Source organism: Ambystoma mexicanum, chromosome 4q (assembly GCF_040938575.1).
Source record: "Ambystoma mexicanum isolate Mex_15411 chromosome 4q, UKY_AmexF1_1, whole genome shotgun sequence".
Taxonomy (NCBI): domain Eukaryota; kingdom Metazoa; phylum Chordata; class Amphibia; order Caudata; family Ambystomatidae; genus Ambystoma; species Ambystoma mexicanum.
The window spans coordinates 322,194,789-322,220,079 of record NC_090928.1 but is presented as its reverse complement, the minus strand read 5'-3'; the positions used below and the strand labels follow the sequence as shown (position 1 = coordinate 322,220,079).

General features: G+C 46.1%; 1 protein-coding gene across 1 annotated transcript in view; it reads left to right on the top strand.

Annotated features, from left to right (window-relative positions):
- The window catches only part of FH (fumarate hydratase), a 642,870-nt gene that overhangs the window by 403,004 nt on the left and 214,575 nt on the right, over positions 1 to 25,291 (top strand). Inside the window, exon 6 of the mRNA XM_069607901.1 lies at positions 455 to 620. Within this exon, the coding sequence (XP_069464002.1) occupies positions 455 to 620 (166 nt within the window). The remainder of the gene's footprint in view (positions 1 to 454; positions 621 to 25,291) is intronic.

The following is a 25,291-nucleotide window of genomic DNA, read 5'->3' as shown; positions in this document are numbered from 1 at the left end:
ACTAATCTACTCAGCGCTTCAAAGATGCCTTTTTGTAAAGAATAATTTCAAATATAATAATAAAGGCTACCATTTTCTTTGTGTTTGAATTCAGTCGTGTACATTAGTCCTGTTGCTTATACCGCTTAGCGAATGTGCATTTCAAAGACGCAACTAAATTGATTGAATGACACTTTTTTTAGGAATATAATTCAGTGTCCGTGCATGTTAATTTTTTTATAAAATGAATTATAACACAGGGCGACCATTTTTGTCAGTTGCTTATCTGCAAAGGTGGATAGTAAAATGTTTTTTCTATTGACATGGTTAGACTAGTTTTCTTTTATTTATGATTACCACTGAGCTTGCATGTCCAGTTCAGTCAGTACTTAATCTAAGATGTCAAATTTGTCAAAAACGGTATTATTATAAATAAAAATGGGGCTGTGTGTAACAATGTTTTTTTTTCCTTAAGGAATTTAGTGGCTATGTACAACAGATGAAATACAGCATAGCTAGGATTACAGCTGCAATGCCACGTGTGTATGAACTAGCAGCAGGAGGTACTGCAGTTGGCACTGGATTGAACACAAGGATTGGATTTGCAGAAAAGGTTGCTGCTAAAGTGGCTGATCTCACTGGTAAGGGTTTTGGTATAGCCGATACAGAAGATCCGTTCACAACCTTTTCTTCATGAATTTGGACACCTTTTCCCTTAAAGTTTTTCTTTGTTAACAGTTAATATTTCTCAAATGTACATTTGCCAATGCTGCAATGTCAACCTTTGTAATTGATAGCCAAACCGCTTGATTGGGGGACAATCTATGCCGTCACAGATGGGGTGGCAGACGGGAAGCTTAGATAAGACTTTCACAATGAAACACTTGCGTTAAGAGACAACTCAAAAAATAATGAACTTTTCAAAATAGAAATTCACTCACTCGAATTCCTACAGTTTTTTTTCTGCCTCGCCTATTGCTTGTTTTTCCCAAGTAATAGATAATGTTTCTCCTTTTGGTCATTATTTTCTCTTTTGTGTCCTGGCAACTGTGAGGATTTGAAGATGACCATGAACATGAATATCAGTTTTTCTGTTTTTGTTGGACCCTTACTGACAGCTTTCCAAAATGTTTTCTCTTAATGGTGTCTAGTTTTTCGATCTTGATTTTCGTTTTTCTGATGGGTCTTCGGGCAATGAGCAGACACAACAATGTATTAGTATGGCATTCAAACCTTTTCTGCAAGAACAATACAAGGTACTCAAAACTGTACATTTTGCTGCAGTTATGCCCCTTTTATTTTTAAAGGTGCCAGTACTTAAGTTCTTATTTCATCACAATAAGCTGAACAAGACATTCATTATTACCCAACCCAGTCAACAGAGGATGAACGGAGTAACAAAAAGACTGGAGTTCTGAAAGAGAAATGGCTCCTTGTTGGTACTGCATATTATAGTAACTTGAGCTTTCAATTATGTACGATGAAACCACACTTAATAGAACAGTGGCTGCAGGGAGATTGGAAAAGCCAGTGGTCTGCAGATCGTGTGGCCGTCAAAAGGTAAAACTAATGAATACTTGGAGACTGGAAGAAGTCTGGAAACTGTAGTGCCTAGAAAAACGGAAATTTGATATAAAAGCTTGTTAGAAAGACTTTCCTTAGCCCTACATGTAGGGCAAAGGAAGATTGTCCGACACCAACGTCTTCCTTTGTTTCCTGAATCTACTTAGGATCGGTGTAGACAGGCAGTGAAAGCTACATTCTCAAGAGGAGAGAACGTGGTACATTGTAACTCAAAATAACACACACAATAAGGGAAGGTAACATGCAGTAAAAATCTATTTTTTTATATAAGAATTGTTTTGTCCTGTGTGCCGGTCATGCTGGATGTGTTGACTAAAGGTAGAATGTTGATGAATATTGTGTGCATGGTGCAGCTCATAGAATGTTGGGAGACTGCTTAAACGAGTGTTCTATGTGACCGAGCTGGGGCTGAGCTTTGATTGGATGATGTGCTGGTGGGAGCTGTTAGGCAGAATCCTGTGCAGTTCCCTTAGGGAGCACTACAGAAGATTAAGACTACAGGTGAGAGCAATAAATCCCCTTTGTATCAGTCTGTACCACAAAGATTTAGTTGGTAGATGTGATGTGGCTGAGCAGTCAGACATATCTCAAGAGGGGGATGAGCAGTATTCAGGGTTTACACAATAGGTCTACTGTACTATGGCACAAGGAAACGCTGACCAAAGCTGTGTATTAAAAAGTAGATATATATTTATTTTATGCACTTCTAGTAAAACACATTTATCACAGTCATCAAGCAAGTTAAATATAAGTAAAAAATAAATGCACTCCCTATTTAATTTGTAGGCCAAGTGAACCAGAGTGAAAACTGAGCAAAACGGCACAGTGAAAACTATACACAAGGAGCAATTTCTCACAAGGGAGGGAAAGCACAAGTTATCTAGAAATAGTTTCTTATACACCCAAGCAACACTTCCCATAAGTTTGTGAACCAAATTTAAGCAAGGCAGTGCATCAGTATAGTATATACTTAAATGAAAACTGAGCAAAATGGCATTTCACAAGGTTTAGCAATGGGAAGGAAAAGGTAGTTATAAGAAGTAGGTGCACCACCACAGATCTAGTTGAGAATCAATCTAAAGAAGGCAGATCTAACAAATGTAGGCAGAGTCAGTAGGCCTGTGCCAGAGTCAGTGGTACAGGGCAAGGGCCCAGGAGCAAAATGTTCTTGTAGCTGCAGTCATGTCTTTGGTTAACGATTTCGAAAAGGTGGATGCAGAAAGCGAAAGACAATGTTAAGAGAGAGGGGTGGCCAACCCAACAGGTAGGTAAAGGATTTAAAACACCTTTAGTGCTACCACGAAGAAAGGGCGGCCTGGCAGAACAATGTACCTTTAAATGAAGAAGTGGCTCCTGCGGTGGCGGTTGTTCCTGGTAGTTTCTGCGGTTCGGATGACCCAGCAGAGGAAGAGAGGCTCTCGTCGTGGAGGAAGGTTCGAGTTACTGTCATGATGCCTACCCCCGGGCATCCGGACCAAGCCCATCAGCCCCGGGAGCAGGCATCCAGGTGCTTACTAAAAACCCAGCAGCCCCAGCTAGGGCCTCTCTGGGTCCAGTCCTGGCGCCATTGGCACCAGGCTCATAGAGGAAATCAGTCCTGGCGCCATAGGCGCCAGGCTCATGTACATTACTTACCTCATGCAGACCACCATGCTGCAATGAAGTCAAGCCAACATGAGGCCTGAATGGGACTAATTTACTTCAGGGACTATTTTTTACTCAGGTGTGGTTCTGGGGGAACTTCTTACCTGGGACTACTTTGAAGGCTATTTAAACCATGCCCGAACAGCAGCAAATGCTTCGCGTTATTCTGCATCCAGCAGCGTAACGCTCCCCGTGCCTGCAGTCAGCATCCAGTCTTCTGCCACGCCCGCCTCGAAGCCAGAGCTCCTAGTAAATGAGGAAAGAAGAAGGAAAGTATAGAACACAGACTTTATTTTAATTCCTTAGCTGATTCCGGATCCATCACATCTTCGAACTTGGAAAGGACATTATTTCTGCACGCGTCGCATCCCCAGCTGCAGCGCCGCGCCATACTCACCAGTCCTCACAGCATTTTTTTCGATTCGGCGCTGCCTCCACCATTTTCCTCGCCGAACTCCAGCATCTAGGGGACAAAAGAAATATAAGGTGAGCCGAGAGAGCCAACAAATACAATCTCTTTTTACCACCAAAGACTTACCTGATTTACCACCGGAGGCATTATTCTTTAACATCCCGCAACTTCTTACGCCACACCTGAAAGGAGAGAGAAAACAACAAGTTAAATACACTCATCTTTTACCGGACAGTGTTGGGTAATATAGACTCTTACCTGAACACCATCAGCTGCCACAAGACAATCTTCTCTTGGACCCGGCTGCAACACAAGAAGGGAATGGGACAAGTGTTAACATCGGACATATTGAACTCTTTGGACTTTATACTTATGGGTTCTCGCCAGGAACCTTGGAGTCAATATTCATCCGGAACTCTTCCAACGCCCTCGAACCAGTGAAGTAACTGGTATCTACGCGCCCCTGCATTCCACGCAGGATGGAGAGCTCATCCTTCAAAAACCTACGGTGAGATTACTGAAAGTGAATATCGAAGGTGATTAGTGGGAAGAACAGTGGGGTGCCATCACTGGAATCCACGGGTGGCTAAATCCCTTTCTCCACTTGCAGGAGAATACTTCTACGGGTCAAGCAGACGAGATTAGGCGGGCCAGTCCAATCTGTCATCTCTGCACTACGCTTCACGTTGGAGGAGACCGCAGCTGTCCGGGTCCGATCGACGCCCCTGTGGATACAGGCGAGCGTAACAGTTACTGCACTACCCAGGGATGAAACCAGCCACGGTGCTGCCCGACTAATAAAAGGTCCGCTCCTTTAAATCGCGGTCCGGGTGGACTGGTGCCTGGCTATCCGGCCTCCGAGTACAGGGTACTGGTGATTCGACCAAGGCAGGTCCGGGAAGGCGATTGGCAAACTGGTTGGCTCCACCAGCTCAACCACATATACATGTTAGTTACCCCAACTCCATTCAACCTATTTGATCAGGCATACCTCTTTCTTTACACATTCACACTCCCAAACAAATGTAACCATTCACCAATAGCCTTTTAGGTAATCCAGTCTTCATACAGAAAGATATTTTTGGCAAGTTCCTGATGCAGCTGAAGGAGTCATCTAAAGGAAGACAAAAGTGCTGCTATGACTGTCTACAAACATACAAAAAAGTATAGCTGGAACCTGTGGGCTCCATTCCAAACTTTACTCCAAGACCGGGGGGGGATCGTACTGGTACTCCATTCTCTTGATTTGGCAGGAGTAGCTAGATTACTCACCTCCAGACTCTGGGGCTTTATCACAATTGCACTTTCCAGCCTTTCAAGAAGCTTAACGTGCCTGGGGCCACCATCTTTCTTGCAACAGACCGGCAGTTTAAGACCTAAAACTGCTCAAACATCATTTTACCTCAACTACATGGGTAGCTGTACCAAACGCTAGCATTAGATTCTTCTTTCTTGGGTCCTGTGTTGTCATCCATGGTCTTCGCAAAGTCCTTCAGCCCCAGGCCGCTGGCCTCAAACCATACACCTCCACAGTTGACCAATGACTGACAACGTATTGTACCCCTGTACACTCTGCACCTATAGTAAAGTAAAGGGCACCACCTAAGCACAGCCACAACTGGTGCAGACTCTGCCTCAGTTATACATGTTTGACATGTCTTCAACTATAACTGCAAGAATTATTTTTGAGTTTATGGCAAAGACCAACATATAGTTCTTACTAAGTTCGCAAAAACAATGCAAAAACTGAACCCGAAGTGGTTTCATGAACTTTAAGTGGACGCCACTACCCTAAAGGACTATCCAAAAAGAGCTACTCACATGTACCACATTGAATATTTATTTCTGATTATAAAACGTCTATAATTTGATATTTATACTGTGTGCACATCTACAGGAATGATATATGCATACTAGGTCCTTATATAAACTTGTTGCCAGTGTGCTAATGCAGGCAGCAGCTTCATGGATGACAGTGGAGGCCAAGAGAATATTTAACTAAAACCTTCAAATATTCTCCTTGCAGTCGGTCTTCGTTCTTCAGCAAGCTCTTAGGTTAACATATGGGACAGAAGCCACCTGTTGGGGAGAATTCTCATTCTATGGCTAATTTCCCTTACCTATAGAGTCCCCCAGCAGCTTTGCTGGATTTGAAGGGTTTGTTTCTTTTCTCCTGCTAAGAGTGAGACTCTTTTTCCCACTCTTAGGCGTTTTTTGCTATGTGTGTTCTAGGCAATTTTTGTGTTTAATGTCTATGGGGTTTTTCTCACCCCTATAGGAACCATCTTTATTCACATGTGTTACAGAGCATCCTCCGTGCAGTGACACAGGGGTGTCGTAGCAGCCCCCAAACAAACTCCATACCGTGGGACTGGCTACTGTCACCCAGGGTATGTAAAGTCCCCATTGACTTTACTAGTCAATCGTTATGAACAAAACCAGTACAACCCATCTTACTATGGAGGTACTGGCAAGGGTTAATAGTTTTTCCCTTATTTTCATTTTCGAGAGGGTACCGTCCCTCTCTCAAAGGTTTTTGGCTGGTGGCAGTGGTTACTACCAAAAATATTCAACTGCGAATATTTCCCTATGTGATTTTCCCATTGTTCGAGGCTACCACATTTACTGACAGCCTCTAACATACCACCGGTTTATTTAAAAATTAACTTTAATATAAATTATTTCTCGTGTCTTTCTCTAAACTCCTAACCGAGGTCAGGGATCCTTTGTTCGTCCTTTTGGCGGGCTTCTGCCAAGAAGCCCTCCTTTCGGCTCCACTGAGTCTGGGGTGGATCCATTGTGTGGGGGCGGGGGGAGTAGGACCCCTGGAAAGAGTTGTCTCAGCAACCCATGTCGCACTCTGCCCTGATAGGCTGGAGGGTCTCCCGCCAAGATGACCACTCCACTGTGTGAGTGACCGCTAGGCTGTATGAATGGGGATCTTTTTGCATAAAAGCAGGGTCCTGAGGACTGGAAGAGCAAGACGCCACCACTGGAACTAAGAAGCCGAAGAGGAGAGAAGCCAAAGACATCTGCAACGACTGAACCACCGGTGAAGCCCAGATGCAGCGTCTCACCACTTTTCTCCACACGACGAGAGAAGATCTTCATCTGCAAGAGATTTCTTCCCTTGAGCTGGTGGGGCCAACCAGTTTGCCAATCGCCTTCCTGGACCTGCCTTGGTTGAATCGCCAGTACCCTGTACTCAGAGAACAGATAGCCAGGCACCCGTCCACCCGAACAGCGATTTAGAGGAGTGTACCTTTTATTCGTTGGGCAGCACCGCGACTGGTTTCATCCCTGGGCAGTGCAGTAACTCGAACCTTCCTCCACGACGAGAGCCTCTCTTCCTCTGCTGGATCACCCGAACTGCAGGAACTGCCAGGAACAACCGCCACCGCAGGAGCCTCTTCTACGTTTCAAGGTACATTTTTCCGCCAGGCTGCCCTTTTCGCGTGGTAGTGCTAAAGGTTTTTTAAATCCTTTACCTACTTGTTGGGTTGGCCGCCCATATCTTCTAACATTGTCTTTCACCTTCTGCATCCACCTTTTCGAATAGTTAACCAGAGACTTGACTGCAGCTACAAGAACATTTTGCTCCTGGGCCCTTTGCCCTGTACCACTGACTCTGGCACAGGCCTATTGACTCTGGCTAAATTTGTTAGAACTACCTTCTCTGGATTGCTTCTCAACTAGAACTGTGTTGGTGAATCTACTTCTTATAACCACCTTTTCTTCCCATTTTTAAAACTTATGAAGTGACATTTTGCTTGGTTTTCATTTAAGTATTAAACATACTTAAGTACTGCCTTGACTAAACTTGTTCACAAACTTATGGGAAGTGTTGCTAGGGTGTGTAAGAAGATATTCCTGTATAACGTGTGCTTTCCCTCCCTTGTGAGAAATTGTTAGAGTGCCATTTGTGTTTGGTTTTCACTGTGCCGTTTTGCTCAGTTTTCACTCTTGCTCAAACTTGTCTACAATTTAATTAGGGAGTTGTGTATACTTTTCTTGACTGATTTTAACTTGCTTTAATAACTGTGATTAATATGTTGAACTAGAAGTGTGTAAAATAAATATATATATTCTTTTTAATACAAAGCTTTGGTCAGTGTTTTCTTGCACCCTAGTATTGTAGACCTATTGTGTAAACCCTAAATACTGCTCATCATCCTCTTGAGATAAGTCTCACTGCTTAGCCACAGCTACCAACTAAATCTTTGTGGTACAGACTGATACCAAAGGGGATTTATTGCTCATACCTGTAGTCTTAATCTTCTGTAGTGCTCCCTAAGGGAACTGCACAGGATTCTGCCTAACACAGTGTTTGCCTTCATTGCTGTGGTTGGCTCAAGGCTACCAACTTTCTACAAGTGGTCCAGGCAAGGGTTTTGGACATGGCCTTTGATAGAGACAATCTTTTCGGGAAGGCTGTGGATGAGTCGCAACAAGCCGTCAAGGCGAACATGGAAACGGCACATACCCTGGGCATGCTGCAGCAGCGACGGCTGTCTTTCGGTCCTCAGGAGGCAAGTCTTTCCAGTCTTCGAAGTGTTACGGCAGGGGCTCTTCTTCTTACCGCCAACCCTCCCACTCCAAGACCTTCGGAGGAGGACACAGTTGTCTCCAGAGACCCCAAGGCAGCCCGTTGACCTCCAAGCAAGAATGAATCGTCCAGGACGTTGGCCCCCATCCGTGAACCCCGGTGGGAGGCCATCTGGCAAACGTCGGCGTGTGGAAGACCATCTCCATCGACTATTGGGTGCTGGACGCTCTCGCCCAAGGACACACTTTAGAGTCCCAACAGAAGTAGCCTTGCATACCACCGGTGGCCCGGAAAGAATACTACATCCCTCAGCTGCTGCTGGAGGTGCGGGCCGTGCTAAAGAAAGGGGCAATAGAGTTGATTCCAAAGCAACTCCGGTGCTCTGGAGTTTATTCAAAGTACTTCCCAGTGCGAAAGAAGACCGTGGGCTGGAGGCCCATTCTCGATCTATGATGACTAAACAAATACATAAAGTCCTGAATGGTCATTCTTCAACACGTGCTCGGACTTTGTCATCGCTGGATCTGGAGGATGCGTACTTCCACATCCCCATTCACAAAGGACACTGCCTGTTTCTGTGCTTTGTCGTTCAGGGGAAGTATTATCAATTCAAGGCCCTTCCCTTCGGGCTGAAATCGGCACCAAGTGCCTGGTTCCGGTGGCGGCCCATCTACGACTGCATGGGATCCATGTCTACCCTTACTTGGACGATTGGCTCATCCGTGCCCAATCAAGAGATGTCACCGTCGACCACATGGCGAAGACAGTCCGCCTGCTGATGGTTCTGGGTTTCTCAGTGAATTATGCAAAGTCTTGCTTGACTCCATCGCAGGACGCGCTGTTGCTGGGATCCCGACTCAACACAGTGTCATGCCTGGCGTTGCCGTCGGAGGCCATCCTGGGCAAGGTGCAGCGGCTGTTAGCTCTGAAGATCGCCACAGTGAGGCCCATCAAGTCTCTGCTCGGCATGATGTCGTCATGCATTTACCTCATCCGGCTCTGCAGGTTACGGATGCACCCTCTGCAGGAGTTCCTCAGCGCCTGTTGGATCCAGGTGTCCGGAAGCTTCCAGGACAAGATCCCTCTCGACGAAGGGTTCCGTCGGGTGACAAGTTGGTGGGGCGTGCGCTCGCATCTGACTGGAGGCGCGGATTTCCAGGCCCCACCGCACCAGGAGGCGGTCACGACGGACACTTCCTTGGAAGGATGGGGAGCCCATATCGGAAGTCTTCATGCCAGAGGCCTGTGACTGCCGGAGGAGAAGACGTTGAACATTAACATTCTGGAGCTAAGGGCAGTGTTTTGGGCCCTCAAATCGTTCCTGCCGTCCCTCAAGGGCATAGTGGTACGGGTCTTCACGGACAATACCACCACAGTGTTTTACATCAGGAAACAGGGGGGCATCAGATCCCCAGCGCTCTCCAAAGAGGCGCATGACTTATGGCACTGGCCCGTCACTCATGGGGATGTTCCTCATTCCTTTTCATCTGGCAGGAGTGAAGAACACTGTTGCTGACTCGCTCAGCAGGGAGTTGCGCTCTTGCCACGAGTGGGAACTTCGGCAGGACCTAGTGGAGAACCTTTTCCTCAAATGGGGCAATCCCCAGATCGAATTGTTTGTGACGGCAACGAACACCAAGTGCTGGAGGTTTCCCAGCAGGTGATCATGGGGGACGCATTCTTATTCCCTTGGTAAGGCCTCTTTCTGTATGCGTTTCCTCCATTGCCGGTGTTACTTCGAGTCATCAGTCAACTCATACAGTGCCGGTGCCGGATGATCCTCGTCGCACCGGCGTGGCCGAGGCAGATCTGGTACCCGGACCTTCTCAGCATGTCAGCGTCCCACCAATCTTCTCGCTAGGGAAGGAGGCGCCATTCTTCACCACGATCCAGGGTCTCTGAACCTGAAGGCCTGGCTCCTGCAGCACTAGAATTCAGTGACTACGATCTCCTGGCAGACTGCAAGGAAGTTCTCGCTAAAGTTAGAACATCATCTACATTGAAATGCTACGGATTGAAGTGGAAGAGATTCGCTATTTGGTGCCGCTCTCAGAAGATTGACCCTCCTGAGGGTCACGGCTCCTCCGGTACTTCCATATTTGCAGTCGTTGGCCAAATCGGGGCTGGCTCATGCCTCCATCAAGGTTCATCTGGCAGCTATCTACCGCTACACCAGATCCCCAGGACGACCCTCCTTGTGGTCGCACGGGTTGGTCAAGGAATTCGTCAAGGGACTATTCTGGTCGTTCTCGCTGGTGAAGGCTGAGGCCCCAGCGTGGGAGCTCAATGTGGTGCTTACTAGGCTCATGGGGTATCCATTCAAGCCTATGCATTCTGCATGGCTCAAGTATTTGTCATGGAAAACAACCTTTCTCGTGGCCATCACCTCTGCACGACGAGTGGGGGCGAGCCAGGCCCTCTCCTGTAAACCACCTTACTTGATTTTCCACGAGACGAGGGTGGTGCTGTGGGCGCACCCCTCCTTTATGCCCAAGGTGCCTTGGTGTTGCCTGTGTTTTTTCCGACGCCTTCATCCCCGGCCAAAAGGACTTTGCACTCGCTGGATGTGGCTAGAGCACTGAAATTTTATTGGTCTGCACCAAGAGTTTCCGGAAAAGATCACCGCTCTTTGTGAACTTTGGTCCTGTTAACCATGGGAAGACCTTATCCAAGGCTTCCATTTCCAGATGGCTCTCCAGCTGTATCACCCACTGTCACTGGTTGGCAAACCGACCGCTGCCTGGCCATCCGAGATCCCATTCCACCAGGGCGATCGCTGCTACAAGGGCGTTCCTGTCTGGTGTGCCCCTGCTGGACATCTGCAGGGCTGCTACGTGGAGGTCGACTCACACCTTCACAAAGTTCTACTGCGTCGAGAGGGATTCCAGGGAGGAGTACAGAAGTCGGTCAAGCAGTGCTGCGCAACCTGTTTGCTTGAAGGTGAGCCTGGCGAAGAGGTTAGAGATGCTTATGTTGAGCCTTGCCACCTCCCGTGGTTGTGCATGTGTGTACTGCTATGTATTCCTTATTCATGAGCATGTGAATTCATGCCAGACCCCATGCTGGAGAAGGAACAAGTTACTTACCTGTAACTGTTGTTCTCCAGCATCGTTCTGGCATGGACTTGCATGCGAACCCTCCCGCTTACCCCTCTGCGGCTCTTCTCTTCACCCTACTGCCACTTTTACGTGCTACCAAATCTGAGGATGCTGCCAGAGGAGGGGCTTAGGTAGAGGGCAGTCATTGGCTTGGGGCAGTATGACCCAGAGTTCAGTGATTGGTTGTTAGGAGAAAGACAGTTCAGGAATGAAACTGAAACAGATTTTTTTCTTTACCGAGGATTCCCAGCCTGACGACGGGAAATATTCATGAGCATGTGAATCCATGGCAGACCCATGCTGGAGAACAATAGTTACAGGTAAGTAACTTGTTCCTTTTTCAGACTTTCCTCTGTCTTCACCTCAATGGCTGGGGGCTTTGGAAGGATCAACTCTCCCCAAAGAGGTCTAAATTAATTCTTAAGTCCTGGATGGTCCAAAAGTGATCGAAGGGGTGGGAGACCCTCTCCTTTATATGCTAATGGCTACCATATTCAATTAAAGTAATTCTGCTTTAAGGTGTCCTTGTTGTAAGTGGTCTTTGCCTTCTTGCATTATACCCAAAGTGCTTTGTGCTAATTGAAGAGTAGGAGACTGGAAGGAAGGCGAGGCACTGAGCTGCTTCTGACTACATTAACCCAGACACCACCTCAGACCTATAATGTCTTCACGAAGCCTCTCTTTGATGAAATGGATCATCTGGGTATCGCCTACACTAACTACGCAGACGATACCCAGATCCTCCTCCCGCTCTCAGGAGACTACGCCAAGGACCTGGCCCTAGTGAACAGGATCTATAGCATCGTTCAGGCATGGATGGCCACACACGGCCTATGCCTGAACGATGATAAAACTGAGCTTATCATCCTGGGCACCACTACCTATATATCCAAACTCAGCCCCAATTACGACAACTTCATTATTGATGGGAACAACATAAAAGTAGCTCATGAAGTAAAAACCTTAGGATTCTACCTAGACGCCACCATGAACTTTACCAAACAAGTTAACTCTCTAGCTTCTGCCACCGCATATACATGCAAACTTATCAGAGCGAGCAAACAATTCCTCTCCACAGATAGTTGCATTACACTTGCCAGAGCCTTGATACTGTCCAAATTAGACTATTGTAATGGACTTTACATTGGAGCTAATAAACAGACCATCCACAAAATTCAAGTGCTCCAGAATAATGCCTTGAGAGCAGCACTCAAGATTAATAGAAACGAGCATATATCCTCGACAAGAAGAGAATACAAATGGCTCGCCACCATAGACAAAATTCATCTCAAAATCGCTTCCCTCACCCACAAATGTATCAACAACAAAGCTCCACCTTACCTCATGGATAGATTACGCAAAAGGACTTCTTCCAGACCTACCAGAATAGCCAACGCAAACTGCCTCCAAGTCCCGCGTTTCAAACTTGCCACTATAGGAGGAAATAGCTTCCCGGTCAAGGCTGCGCAGTTATGGAACTCCCTCCCGCATGATGTCAGAGAACCTCAGCCTTTCGCAAAATTTAGACAAAACCTCACTAGGTGGCTGAGAGCCAACGACAGCTAACTAGTCCACTTGTCACATTGTACATTACTGTATATAACTATATATTACGTGAACAGGAGCATGCTCCTCGCTCCCCTTTCCTGATCTCTCCTTGCTCCCCTGTCCTTGATCTCTCCCCAACGACAGCTAACTAGTCCACTTGTCACATTGTACATTACTGTATATAACTTTATATTACGCGAACAGGAGCATGCTCCTTGCTCCCCTGTCCTTGATCTCCCCTTGTTCATATCTGCTTGCTGTAATATTGCTGATGTCTATGTCTACACTTCCTGACTTTTCCTGTACTTGCAATTAGCCGAGCATATCTGTAACCAAGCTCAGCGCATCTCTGCATCTTCATCTGATTTCTATGTACCTGTAACCAAGTTGAGCATATCCTTGTCTGTTTGCGCCCTGATACTCCAGGGTTTGGCGCGCTATACAAATAATAAACTAAACTAAACTAAACTATAGCATCAAAGGCTCTTTGGAATTCAACACCCTGGTATGAGACTAGTCCTTTTGTTTTTGGGTATGCCTCTTGATTCATGCTTCCCCTGACCTCTCCTCGTGAGGGCCATCGTGCTGAACAGAGGTGTTATCTGACCGCACAAAGGATCAAAAAAGAAGCAGCTCTCACTGGCTTATGTCCTATGTGGAGCTGAGCCAACCAGTTTAGGGAGAATACACACAAGCCTGACGATGATTGGCCTTGGCGCACAGTGTTGATGCATGTATGATATAGATCAGATGTGGCGTTAATAATGATGTGAATTGCCAGTCACCATATACCAACTCGGTATGGGTTATGTTTAAAGATTAAGCTGTGTGAGGGGTCAGAAATGTGAGATAGATACATAGGTACAGTTTTCTGACATTTCACCATTTTATTGAACAATAAGCGGTGAGACAAACACTGATCTTTTCCTAATTTAACAAGGTTTTCCCTATCTGACAAAATAAGGCTAAAGCAAAGTGACCTATTGTCCAAAAATGTCACTCTCACTAATACATACAACAAAAACATGTAGGAATTATTTGGCTGTTGAAACTTCACACAGTAACTTGAATTACAACATAAAAATTATAAACGGGAATCCTTGTGACCAAAGTTGGATCCCCTTCCTGTGGATCAAGCCGGGATGTTTCAAACTATCGTTTCAGGAAAGTTCTTTTCACCAGCCAAGTTCCACTCTGGGTAAAATACATAGTTCTTTTCATCCAATATGTCCTACACTTGGATAAATGACTATCTCCGTTCCAAAAGAGATTCTCACTCTTAAGACAATTGTTAAAGGTATCGCAACCTTCTGTGTAGCAAACCAAAAATACTGTCTCTCCATACATCGTCAAAAGTCATTGTAAATGTTCTTTTCTCAGAAGGCCAATCACTTTTGATCACATCGCATTTCTTCTTCATAAGCAACACTTTAGTCAGGATGGTTCATCCAGAAAGTTATGCTTTAATCAGGATGATTATACAACAGTTCACCAATACACAGTAGTGGAATTGCTACTTCTTTTCCACCACAACCTTCTACCACATTCACAGTACTTCAAATCATCTTCTTCCAAATCCTCTTCTTCCTGGTCCACTTGCCTGCCCAGACTAACCGCTGCTTGTACCTTTCCTGGCATAATCACCTGCCAGGATACAAGTCCTACTACTAAACCTCCCACACTTAAATCCTCAATGGGGAATGTTGAACCAACAACGGCTTCTTGTGCAAGTCTTTTGACTTGCAACACAGTTGGTTTGCAACTTCTTCCACAAGTATTCTAGACGAAAGGGCAATGATTCTCGCATCGATCTGTTTGCCATAGGCAATGCAGGTTACGGTTCTCTCCCCCTTGAACCTTTCTACAAGGAGGGCTTTTCTCCTGCAATAGCCGATTTCTTTTTACCCAACCTATTTGCTTCTGGTAATGTAGTGTACAATATTCTCCGACTGGGCAGCTTGTTCTGGGAATGCTACATTCAAATTGCCTTGATGTCACTCTCAGCTTTCTTTTGCTTTGGCAATGAAGGTTATAATGTCTCCTCATTGGATATTTCCCTTTAGGTAAATTGTATTCTGTTGTAATCGAGTAAGGCACGCAATCTCAGAAGATGTTGGTATCTTTATTTCAGGATCATATCAAAAGGCTGCAGCTCTCTCCTTTGGTCAGCCGCAAACTGTCCTCAGTTCTAACAAAAACATTCCACAGCTATGTGATCTTGGTGATGACACAGGTGTTATGTTCATATGGAACTGTATGACATTACTGGTACAATAATACTGAGCTTTGTAGAATATGAACTATGTATAATATAACGCATCATATTTTCTTTGACCAAGGTGAACTATGTACAATATGACACCTCTACTTCCCTTAAACCAACGACATGGAAAGATGTTGAACAAATCTAAAACAACTCGGTGTAAACAAAGTGTTTGAGGTGTTTTACTCAAATGATTTCTTTACCACCCGCTCTTTGTTCCAAACCTCCCCTCCCTCCAATGCGAACAGCATTACCAAAATCCTCACTCAGTCCTGGCTTTGGAATTCTTGGAATCAGTTTTCCTGGCCCACCTAGGCAGTTTGATCTTCACCTCATCTCCTCTCCAAACAATCAACAATCTGCAGGCATGTTTTTTATCATACCACTTTTTGCTTTTATCTCCTCTCAACCTCACCTTATCTCGGACCATCTGGACAGCTACACCAACCACTTTTGCACGTCCCATCCACCCAGGAACTGCCAACATGTTGGGCTTGCGACCACGCATTATCTCAAGCGGCGCAACTCTAGTCACTGGGTGGGGAGTGTTCTTGTATTGACACACTCTTCAACACACCTTTTTCAATCCCCACCAAACTGATCAGACATCTGCATCCCTTCCATTAACATTCTATTAAACGTCTCCACACAACCATTGCTTTGTGCATGATATGAGGCTGTTTTCTTGTGTTTGATACCATTTTCTATAGTCCACATTTGAAACTACCTGGAAACAAAGTGTGGACCATTGTCCGACACCGCCAGAGCTGGCCATCCTTCTCTCCAAAACATTTTCTCAAGAAATCTTATCACATTCTTTGAGGTGATGTCCTTAAGAACTGCAACTTCTGGCCACTTTGTGAACAAATCCATAGCCACCACAACATAACAGTCTTGTAAGCAACGGAAATGTTATGGACCCAAAAGATCTATGGCAATCGTATCCCACACCATTTTGGGACTATCTGGTACAATCATGGGAGATATCCTCGTTCCAAAACTTTGTTGGAATTCTTACACCGTTCACATTCTCTAATCCTCACTTTGATAAACTTCTCCGTGCCTGGCCACCAAAAATCCATCCTAATGAGTGCCTTGGTTCTGCAGATACCCATATGGGATTTATGCCCCAAATCTACTACCTTCTCACACATAATCTCTGGAACAACTAAGTGCTGTCCTCTACACAGTATTCCATCCGTTATGCACAACTCCTCTTTAATCCTTCTCTACTCCCTGATCTTTTCTCCAACTCCATCATCCGCCTGACAGCTCCACGTCAACTTCTTGGCTTCCTGATACACTTTGTCTTCACCACAAGTGTCAAACCACTCCTCCTCCTCCTGAAGAGCATCCTCCACCATACAAATATCTCTGATATACTCATCTCAATGTACATGGACATCTCCCTGCATCAATGGTTTCCTGGATAGGGCATCAGGCACAGCATTGTCCCTTCCATTGACATGTTCCTCTTCGAATTCGAAACCTTGTCTCTTAATCCATTTCGATATACGTCTGGACACACCATCCAAACCTTTTTTGTTGAATAGAGCAATCAGTGGTTTGTGATTGGTGTGAACCACACTTCCTACCGTACAGATACAATCTAAACTTCATTATTGCCCATAATATGGCTAACACCTCTTGTTCGATGACCGAGTAACGCCATTTAACCTCCTTGAGCGCTCTTGAGGCATACACTATGGTGTGTTGCCCAGCACCACCTTCCTGCATCAACACTCCTCCAAGACCACACTCGTAGGCATCAGTTTATGCAACCGTGTGCACACACTCTCTGAAACCTTGCAAAACGGGTGCTTTTGTGATATTTCTTTATCAAGACAAACTCTGCCGCACACCTCTCATTCCATTCAAACTTTACTCCTTTCCTTGTCAACCTTCTCACATTCATTGTTTTTTTTAAATGAAAATGCATGTGGTTTATATCTTTAAACCTTACATTTATACATTACTCAAATTCTTTAGAAAACAAGTAAAATTTCTACAATCCAGTATTAGAAAGAAAAATATCAAAGTTTCTGAGGCTTGTGGAATCTGCAGATAATGGCCGTTATCATCATTTTATTGTTGCCAATTAGTATGAGTGACCAGCGGTCTTCAGGGTCCAGGATTTTAGTTGTCTTCAGGTATAGTTGTGCGATTGCAATGCGCTTGTCTGCAAGTGCGGTGCATTCCATCAGAAGATGCTGGAGAGTTTCGATGGTTTCAAGTTGCTTACAAAATCTACAGGTTTGGACGTAGGTCGTGAGGGTATACACGCATTTCACTGCGGTATTTTTCATCACGTGTTTTTTTCATCGCTTTTTTTTTTGGGGGGGTGTTAAAAAATTAAATATATGGTTGATATATGGTTGTGGGTGTAAAGGAATAAAAAAGGGGGTGCTTGGTGGGGTAACCCCCCCCAAAAAAAAAGTTTTTCAAAGAAAAAAAAAACGGCGATGAAAAATACTGCTGCAAAATAACGTAGAACATTCGTGAGATGTGTATTGTTAATGGATTGAGATCGTATTCCAAGGATTTCCTGGGTCAGAAGTATATTGAGTCTAAGACGCAAAAAAAGGTTGCGGATCACACGATCTGGAAAGAGATTAAGGCAGGGTGGCAATTCGTTCAGGGCTCTAACATCGCCTGTACAGTTCAGCGTTAGTTTGTACTTATTTTTTTCGCTTTGTGTTCTTATCCAATCCAGTCTTGCAATTTGAACTTTTGCACGTTGTGGTCTATTAAGCAAGGTGTCCATGGATATGTCACTTACTATTTGTTGGGCATTAATGAAATCTTTCCATTTGATCAGTGCTGTGGCGCTGATATTACCTGGGTTAGATCATAAAATGTCCCAGGCTGGGATCAGGTCGTCGTTAAGTAGTTTCCTGAGCAAATCGAGTTGTTTCCATCTTATGATTGAATGCAGGGATTGCAGGCCGAGTTTGAATCTAATGCGTGAGGATGGAACAGAATTCGGGAGGGCTAACACCTTTGTCCAGAAGAGTCGTTCTAGTTTGTCCCATATGTCTGCTTGTAAGTTGATCATAGCCTCACCACCGTATGTCAGGATTGGTGTCACTTTCTGTTTGTAGAATAAGATGATAGGTTTCAGTGAGTATTTTGCGAATTTTTTATGTAGTATCAGGCCTTGTTGTGCTGGTGTTCTAAATTTAGTTTTCAGATGGTCTGACCAAGGTTGCTCAACTTGGGATTTGTTAATCCAGCCCCCAAAGTACTTGATCGTTTGAACTTGGTTGATTTTTTCTTTGTTCAAGTAGAAGGATGACATTTTGGCTGGCGGACCCATGGAACGGGCTTGGGTCATGACTTTAGTTTTTTAACATTTATTTCCAATTCATTGGTATTCATGTACACCGCAATATTGTTCAGCGCTGTTTGAAGCCCTCTAGGGGTTTTGGCAAAAATGACGACGTCATCAGCATACAGAATTGATGTAACTAAAGTGAAATTTAATTTCGGTGGGTTTGTTAAGGGATAAGCCACTGATTCTTCAAAGTCTGAGGTGAACAAGTTGTACAAGGCAGCAGCGAACGGGCAGCCTTGTTTCAGCCCGTGCCAAGTTTTTATTGGATGCGTTACCAGGCCAGTCTTACTCAGACGAATCTGAACTTCGGTGTTCGAATAGAGGGGTTTTATGGGTTCAGTGATGTTACTTGGACACCCCCATTTCGTCAGCTTGTCCCAAAGCATCTTTTGGTTAATTTTATCGAAAGCAAGATGTAAGTCGATAAAAACAGCATACGTCTGGATTTTTGATCTAATTGTTTCATGCTTAAGCAAGTTCAGAATAAAAAGATTTGTAGTTGTTCCAACTTGCTTGATGAACCCTGTTTGCCTGATGTCTTGTCTCTTTGCTTTTACTGCCCAGGTGTTTAATTTGGAGAGCAGAATATTTGCAAATATTTTCCTCAGAGGATCTAGGAGCACAATTGGTTGGTAATTCAAGGGATTTTCTGTCGGACCTTGCTTATAGATTGGAATTAGGACAGCTTTTTGACATGAACATGGTATGCGATTTGTTCTGTTTATCAGTTACAAGAGTTGTGTGAACAAAGCTGCCCATATGTCTGGGTCCTTTTTTATGATGGAATTAGATAGCCCGTCTGGCCCGGGTGCTCTTGACACGTTCAGTTTGCGTATGGCATCACTTATGTCGGATGGGGCCCAATCAAGTGACCAGTTGGCTTCGACAATGGGTGCCTTCTCCATACTCACAGATGGCCGTTGCTGATAAAGTTGTTGGAAGTGAGTTGTCCAACTGGCTTCTGATTCCTCAGAGATCATAATGTCTGATGAAGATGTTTGTTGATTTAACAGTTTCCATAGATCTCTGGTGTTCATTGCACTCAGCATGGTTTTTCAGCATCGTTTTGTTCAAGGGTTATCTTTGCAGTTTTTAACCAATTTTTGTATTTTTGTTTGGCTTTTTTGATGTTAGATTGTTGCTCCGACCAAGGTTCTTTTTTTATTTGTTTTAGCTGCTTCCTTCGATCTTTCTTCCTTGCAGCTATTAAATGGCTATAAGAATGCCGATGATCATTTTTCCGAGCCTTTATTGGGACTGGTCCCTGTTGGAAATTGTGCAGGATACATTCATAATTTAGCTTACCTTCATCAGCCATCTTTGTATGCATGAAGGTGGCAGGAAGTTGCTTTAATTGATTTTGGGTTATTTTCAACCTCGTGGCGGCCATGTTGGTTTCTAGATCCGGTAGATTAATCCGGGTTGGATTCTGTTTTATAGTCGACCAAGCTCGGATCAAGATGCAGTGATCACTATCCTCCATATAAATATTGTCGGCTCGTTGTATTGGTGCTTTTATGGACTCTGAGCGATATATGTAGTCAATTATCCCCATGCTCAGCCCGCGTGACCATGTCGGCATCGGAATCTTAGTTGGTTCGTCAATGGCGTTGAGTCGTGTCATGTTTCTATAGAACATCTCTTTAGACCATCTTTGGGTGTGCTGTTCTAGTCTATGTTCATCGAGCTCTTGACCATTTTTGGAATAGAAATGAATATTAAGGTCACTACATATAATGAAAGCAATACCCGGATAATTAGTTGCGGCTTCATCCATTGCAGTTTAAAATGCATCGATGAAAATATCTTCTCGTATTTTCTGAGGATTCCAGTATGTATTCAGGACTCCCAAATACTGTTTATGGCAGCTTATTGAACGGTTGCAGTCGGCACTACTGGGGATTGAATCTTGCAGTAATATTGCTGTTTGAATCCATGGATTGATATTCTGGCTGTCAATTACTTTTAGTTGTGCTCCCATCTTGATTAAGATAAGAGATCCTGCAGATGGCCATCCTTTCTGTCTGCAAATGGCCGGGTTCATATATGTGGTGAATCCATCACACACCGGTTTTTGGTGCAATCATGTCTCTTGTAGACATATCACATCGGCATTAGTTAGATCTGGTCTGCTGGTCTGATCTTAATGTGCGTTGCCGCGGGTATTCCATGAGCATACAGTCAAGGTGCAAGTTGCTTGAGTGGTTCACTGCTAATACTTGCCATGAAAGCTAGAATTTGATGTTGTTTGCGAGTTGCTCATCTCTCTCCAAAACAGTTGGCAATCTTCATTGTTGTACTCGCTAAATCCTTGGAAAATGTAGCATAATGCTCAATCATCCCCAAAAATGAAGACACTTCTGCCTTGTTTTTGAGGGATGACATGTCAGTAATAGCTTGAACATTACTTTCTTTTGGTCTTAAACCCTCAACCGAAATGCTATAACCCAGGTAATCCACTTGGCTTCTCCCAAACTTACGTTTTTCCAATGTCAGCGTCAACCCAGCCTCTTCCAACTTACTTAACACTTTGTTTAATTTATCATCATGTTCCTTAAGATCTCGCCCCATACCAATATATCATCTTGATAAAACTTGACCCCACTCATTCCTCCCAAGATGCTATGCATAACATGTTGAAACACACTAGTGGCCGAAATTAGGCCAAATGGCATCCTGACACATCTAAACAAACCTATTTGAGTAATCAACGTTTGTATGTCATAGAATGTTGAATACATCTTTAGTTGATAGTATGCAGAGCACATATCTATTAGGGAATACACTTTTGAACCATTTAAGTCAGTGATCATTTCATCTATTTTTGGTAATGGACATTTTTCCGTGATATTCTTATTGACCTCCCCGAGATCAATACATAGTCTTATTGTGCCATTGGCTTTTTTTCAAACGCTATTGGGCTAATCCATTCGGAAGCTACTGATCTCTCAATTACACCTTAGTTCAGCATTCTCTCAAACTCCCAATTCCACTTCTTTCTTACAAGCCAAGGGTACTAGTCTGAGCTTGGCAGCAAAAGGTGCAGGGCATCATCACCAGTTGGGCGGTAACCAGGTGCATTTAACTTCGAGTAGTATTTGCGTTAATGTCGGGAGTTGTGGCACAAACAACACTCCATCATGAGTCGCCAGGCATGCACACATAGCACGGGCGTTAACGCTAATACCATTCAGTGGTAATAAAGGCTGGAAATTCAAAAACCCAGCGAACATTGCGTTAGCATCGGCAGCATGCGCTAATAGCACCACAGGAAATGCGTCTCCTCTGGAGCGGGAAACAATGTGGCAGCCATTTTGGAAATCACAATCCACCTAAAATCAGAGCCCCTGGAAGCCATCCACTCCAAAAAGGACCTGAACATGTTGCAAGAGCGTGTGAGGAGCAAGTCCAAGTTCTCGGACTGTGAACTTGCCATACTGGTGGAGGAGGTGATTTCCCACCAGAATTAACTATATGGGCCCCAACAGAAGAAGGCAGGGTCACAGCAGCGTAACCGGATCTGGGCGGACATCAGTGAGAAAAACACTGCGGGGGGGCCGTGTCCCCAGGGATGGTGAGGACTGCTGCAAGAGATTTAACGACCAACGGGTCTGTTTCCGGGGCCTCCTGGTTACAGCACAGGAGCGAGAGCATGGCGACTGGGGGAGTTCCAACACCACCACCCGAGCTGGCACCATGGGAAGAGCAGTGCAGCACCCTCGTTGACATGGCCTCCATTGAGGATTTGGGAGGAGCGGAGTCGGCCTCTGGCACCAAGGAGGCTGGAGGTGAGTCAACACCCCCCCACCCCCCCCGCAAATTGCATTGTGAATAGGCCACCACTCCATCCCCAGTGTGAATGCCCGATAGCCGGGCACTGCGAGTGGGTGGGAGTGACCACAGGCACCCACGACAGCACCTATGTTCCAGTGCACCTAGGCAACCCCTGTGAGCCAGAGTCGTGGGTAGGGCAGCCAATGGACACATGCAAGCACCATGCTACACACATCCATGGTGGGGCACAGCATCGCCCCATTGCCAGGTGGGTGTGTGTAGTACCAGCCCCCCCCCCCGCAACTGACTGCGGCATGCCAGCTGTGCATGCGCACCATATGCATGAAATGGCTAGGCCAACAAGTCCAAACTGTGTCCCGCCTCACATAGCAGGCCCCAGTAATATCAACCCATTGCACAATTCAAACAGGCCAGGGCCAAGCATGAGTGTAACTGCCCTGTACCAACCCCCCTGCCATCTGTAAGAGCTGAAATGCATGAAAACAATTTGAGGGGATCAGTCCTCATGCAATACCCTATGTTCCCTACAGGCACGCAGGCATCATCCGAGGCCAACGTGGATGACGAGGAAGCAGGCCCATCCCAATGTGTGCCCAGCGTGCCTTCACCTGCACCACCACCACCCTGCGAAGGGCCCAGAAGTACACGCCAAGGCGGAGGACCAACCTCATCCCACCGCAGCAGTGTCACACCACCCAATCCACCAGGGCCTCACGGCCTCGGCGCACCCAATCCACCAGGGCCTCGACGCACCCAAGCCACCAGGGCCTCGACGCACCCAAGCCACCACAGCATCGGTGCACCCAAGCCACCAGGTCCGCGTCAACAAGTCGGTCCAAGCCATCAGTTCTGCGTCAACCAGCCCGTCCCAAGCCACCAGGTCTGCGTCAACAAGCCTGTCCCAAGCCACTGTGGCTTACCAGGATGTGGAAGTGGCCACGCGTGCAACCACCCCGGAGGTAGGAGCAACATCCGATAAGTAGCAGCAGGCTGGATCTGCCCTGACACCGATGCACAGTCCTGTGCAGCAAATGGTCACTCCAGAAGGGAGCCCTCATGATGTGGAGTCACAGAGACACAGTCCACAGGTCCGTGCACGCAGCCGCTGCGCACGCACGCCAGTGGCGGATGAGGACACTCCATCATATGGGTCAACTGCTGGCAGCCCTTCCATCCACGGCAGCCCCATCAGACAGCCCAGCCCCTCCAGGGATAGCAGCCCCGCAACACAGCGCAGCCCTGCCCGGGACACAGGAACAGGTCCTACCATCGGTGTCATGGCACGCCTGGATGTTATAGAGGCACACCAGAGGAGGATAGAGGGCATGGCCAGCGCACACAACCGCCACATCAAGGCCATCAGCAGTGCTTTTAGGGGTGCGGCCAAGTCCATGGCACGTGACAATGCACGCACACGTAAGGTTGTGGAGGCATGCACTGCGGCCCTCACAGTGTTTGGTCTGCGAATTGTGCGAGGGGTAATCTGCACATGCAGAACAGATGCAGGAGTCGAACAATCCCTCCACCAGCAGCTTCAGCTGGCTGCATCAGTGTCATCCACCTACACCACCCCCACAGAGGGGTCCCTACATGGGTTACCCGGGCAGAGGTCACTATCATTTGCAAAGCCGCTCACCTGATGCTGGTGCATTTGGGAAGCGTCCACGTCCCTGTTAGATGGACACTGCACTGTTTGCCTGAAGGCCGGGCAGATGGACCCATTGGCACTGTGTGAGTGGAGGGGGATATTTGTGCTGTGGTGTTGGTGGGGAGAGGGGGGATATGTGTGCTGGGGTGTTGGTGGGGGGGTATGTATGCTGGGGTGTTGGTGGGGGAGGGCGTTAGTATCACAGTCATTAAAACCTGTTCAAACCTGACATAATGCAAGGTCATTCATGATTGTGTACAAGTGTTCTTTATTTTACCAGTGCTGGTCGTGGTATGTGCCCATTCACCATGTTAAACTAAATTGTTGATCAATGTCTACCTGGCCAACCTCCCCTCCCACACCTCATCCCTGTATGCAAGAGCCCCATCCCCAGCCGTGGCCACATGCTCAACTCTCTCATCCCCTGGGGGTTACCCGTCTGCGTCAGGGGCTAGTGACACATTCCTTCAGCAGCAGATATTGTGCAGCATAGCACAATTGAGGACAATCTTCCCAACTTTTCGGGCGCATACATTGGTGCCCCTCCATTACGATCCAGGCACCTGAATCCGGCCTTCAGTAGGCCAAATGTCTGTTCTATGCAGATGCATGTCCTACTGTGGGCATGGTTGTATGCTTGCTCTGCAGGTGTTTGGGGATTCCGCATAGGGGTCGTCAGGCAGGTGAGCTGTGGGTATCCTGAGTCACCTGCATGGGATGAAATGAGTATGAGGCCTACGTTCCGTCAATGGGTGTGCAAGGACAACACATCAATACACTATGCACTGCTCTCTTCCTTGTATGCAAGAGGGACATGCAATGCGATGCAAGAGGGCCAGCCATCATGTTTCATGTCATGCATCATCTGACCCACACATGCACCGTGTTTGGTTGGGTGGGCTGTCCTGTGGCGGCTGACAGTTGGTTGCACATGGGATGACTGAAGTTGCGCCGGTGGATGCTGCGCTATGTGAAGGAGTTTGTGTGTGTCACTCCTGCTCATCAAGTACCGTCATGTTACCACTTCTACTTGGAATATGGTGTAGTCATGTTCCATGGGTTTGCTTGCAATGGGCGCCATGACCCTTGTAGCCCACTTTCCACCTGCTCTGCTCCCTGGGTGTGATTGGCACAGTGGTGCATTCAGACCTTCAGATTGAGGCTATCGTCATGAATGGCTGTCTAGGGTGAGTGGTCATTTGTATTTGGATGTCTCAGTAGATGGTGGAGATTTAGCAACATGGCCCCAGTTTTCGTTTTGGTTATCATGCATGTAAATGTGCAGTCAGGAGTCACTCTCTCAGGGATGTTCATGGCTAGGTTTGCTCCAGATCATCTACAGTGGTTTAGGGGATGGGGAGTGGATTGCTCTCACTTTGCATTCCTGTGTGGTGCCCTGGGTAGAGTAGCTCTTGGGTGTCAGGGTCTAATGCTGCGCAA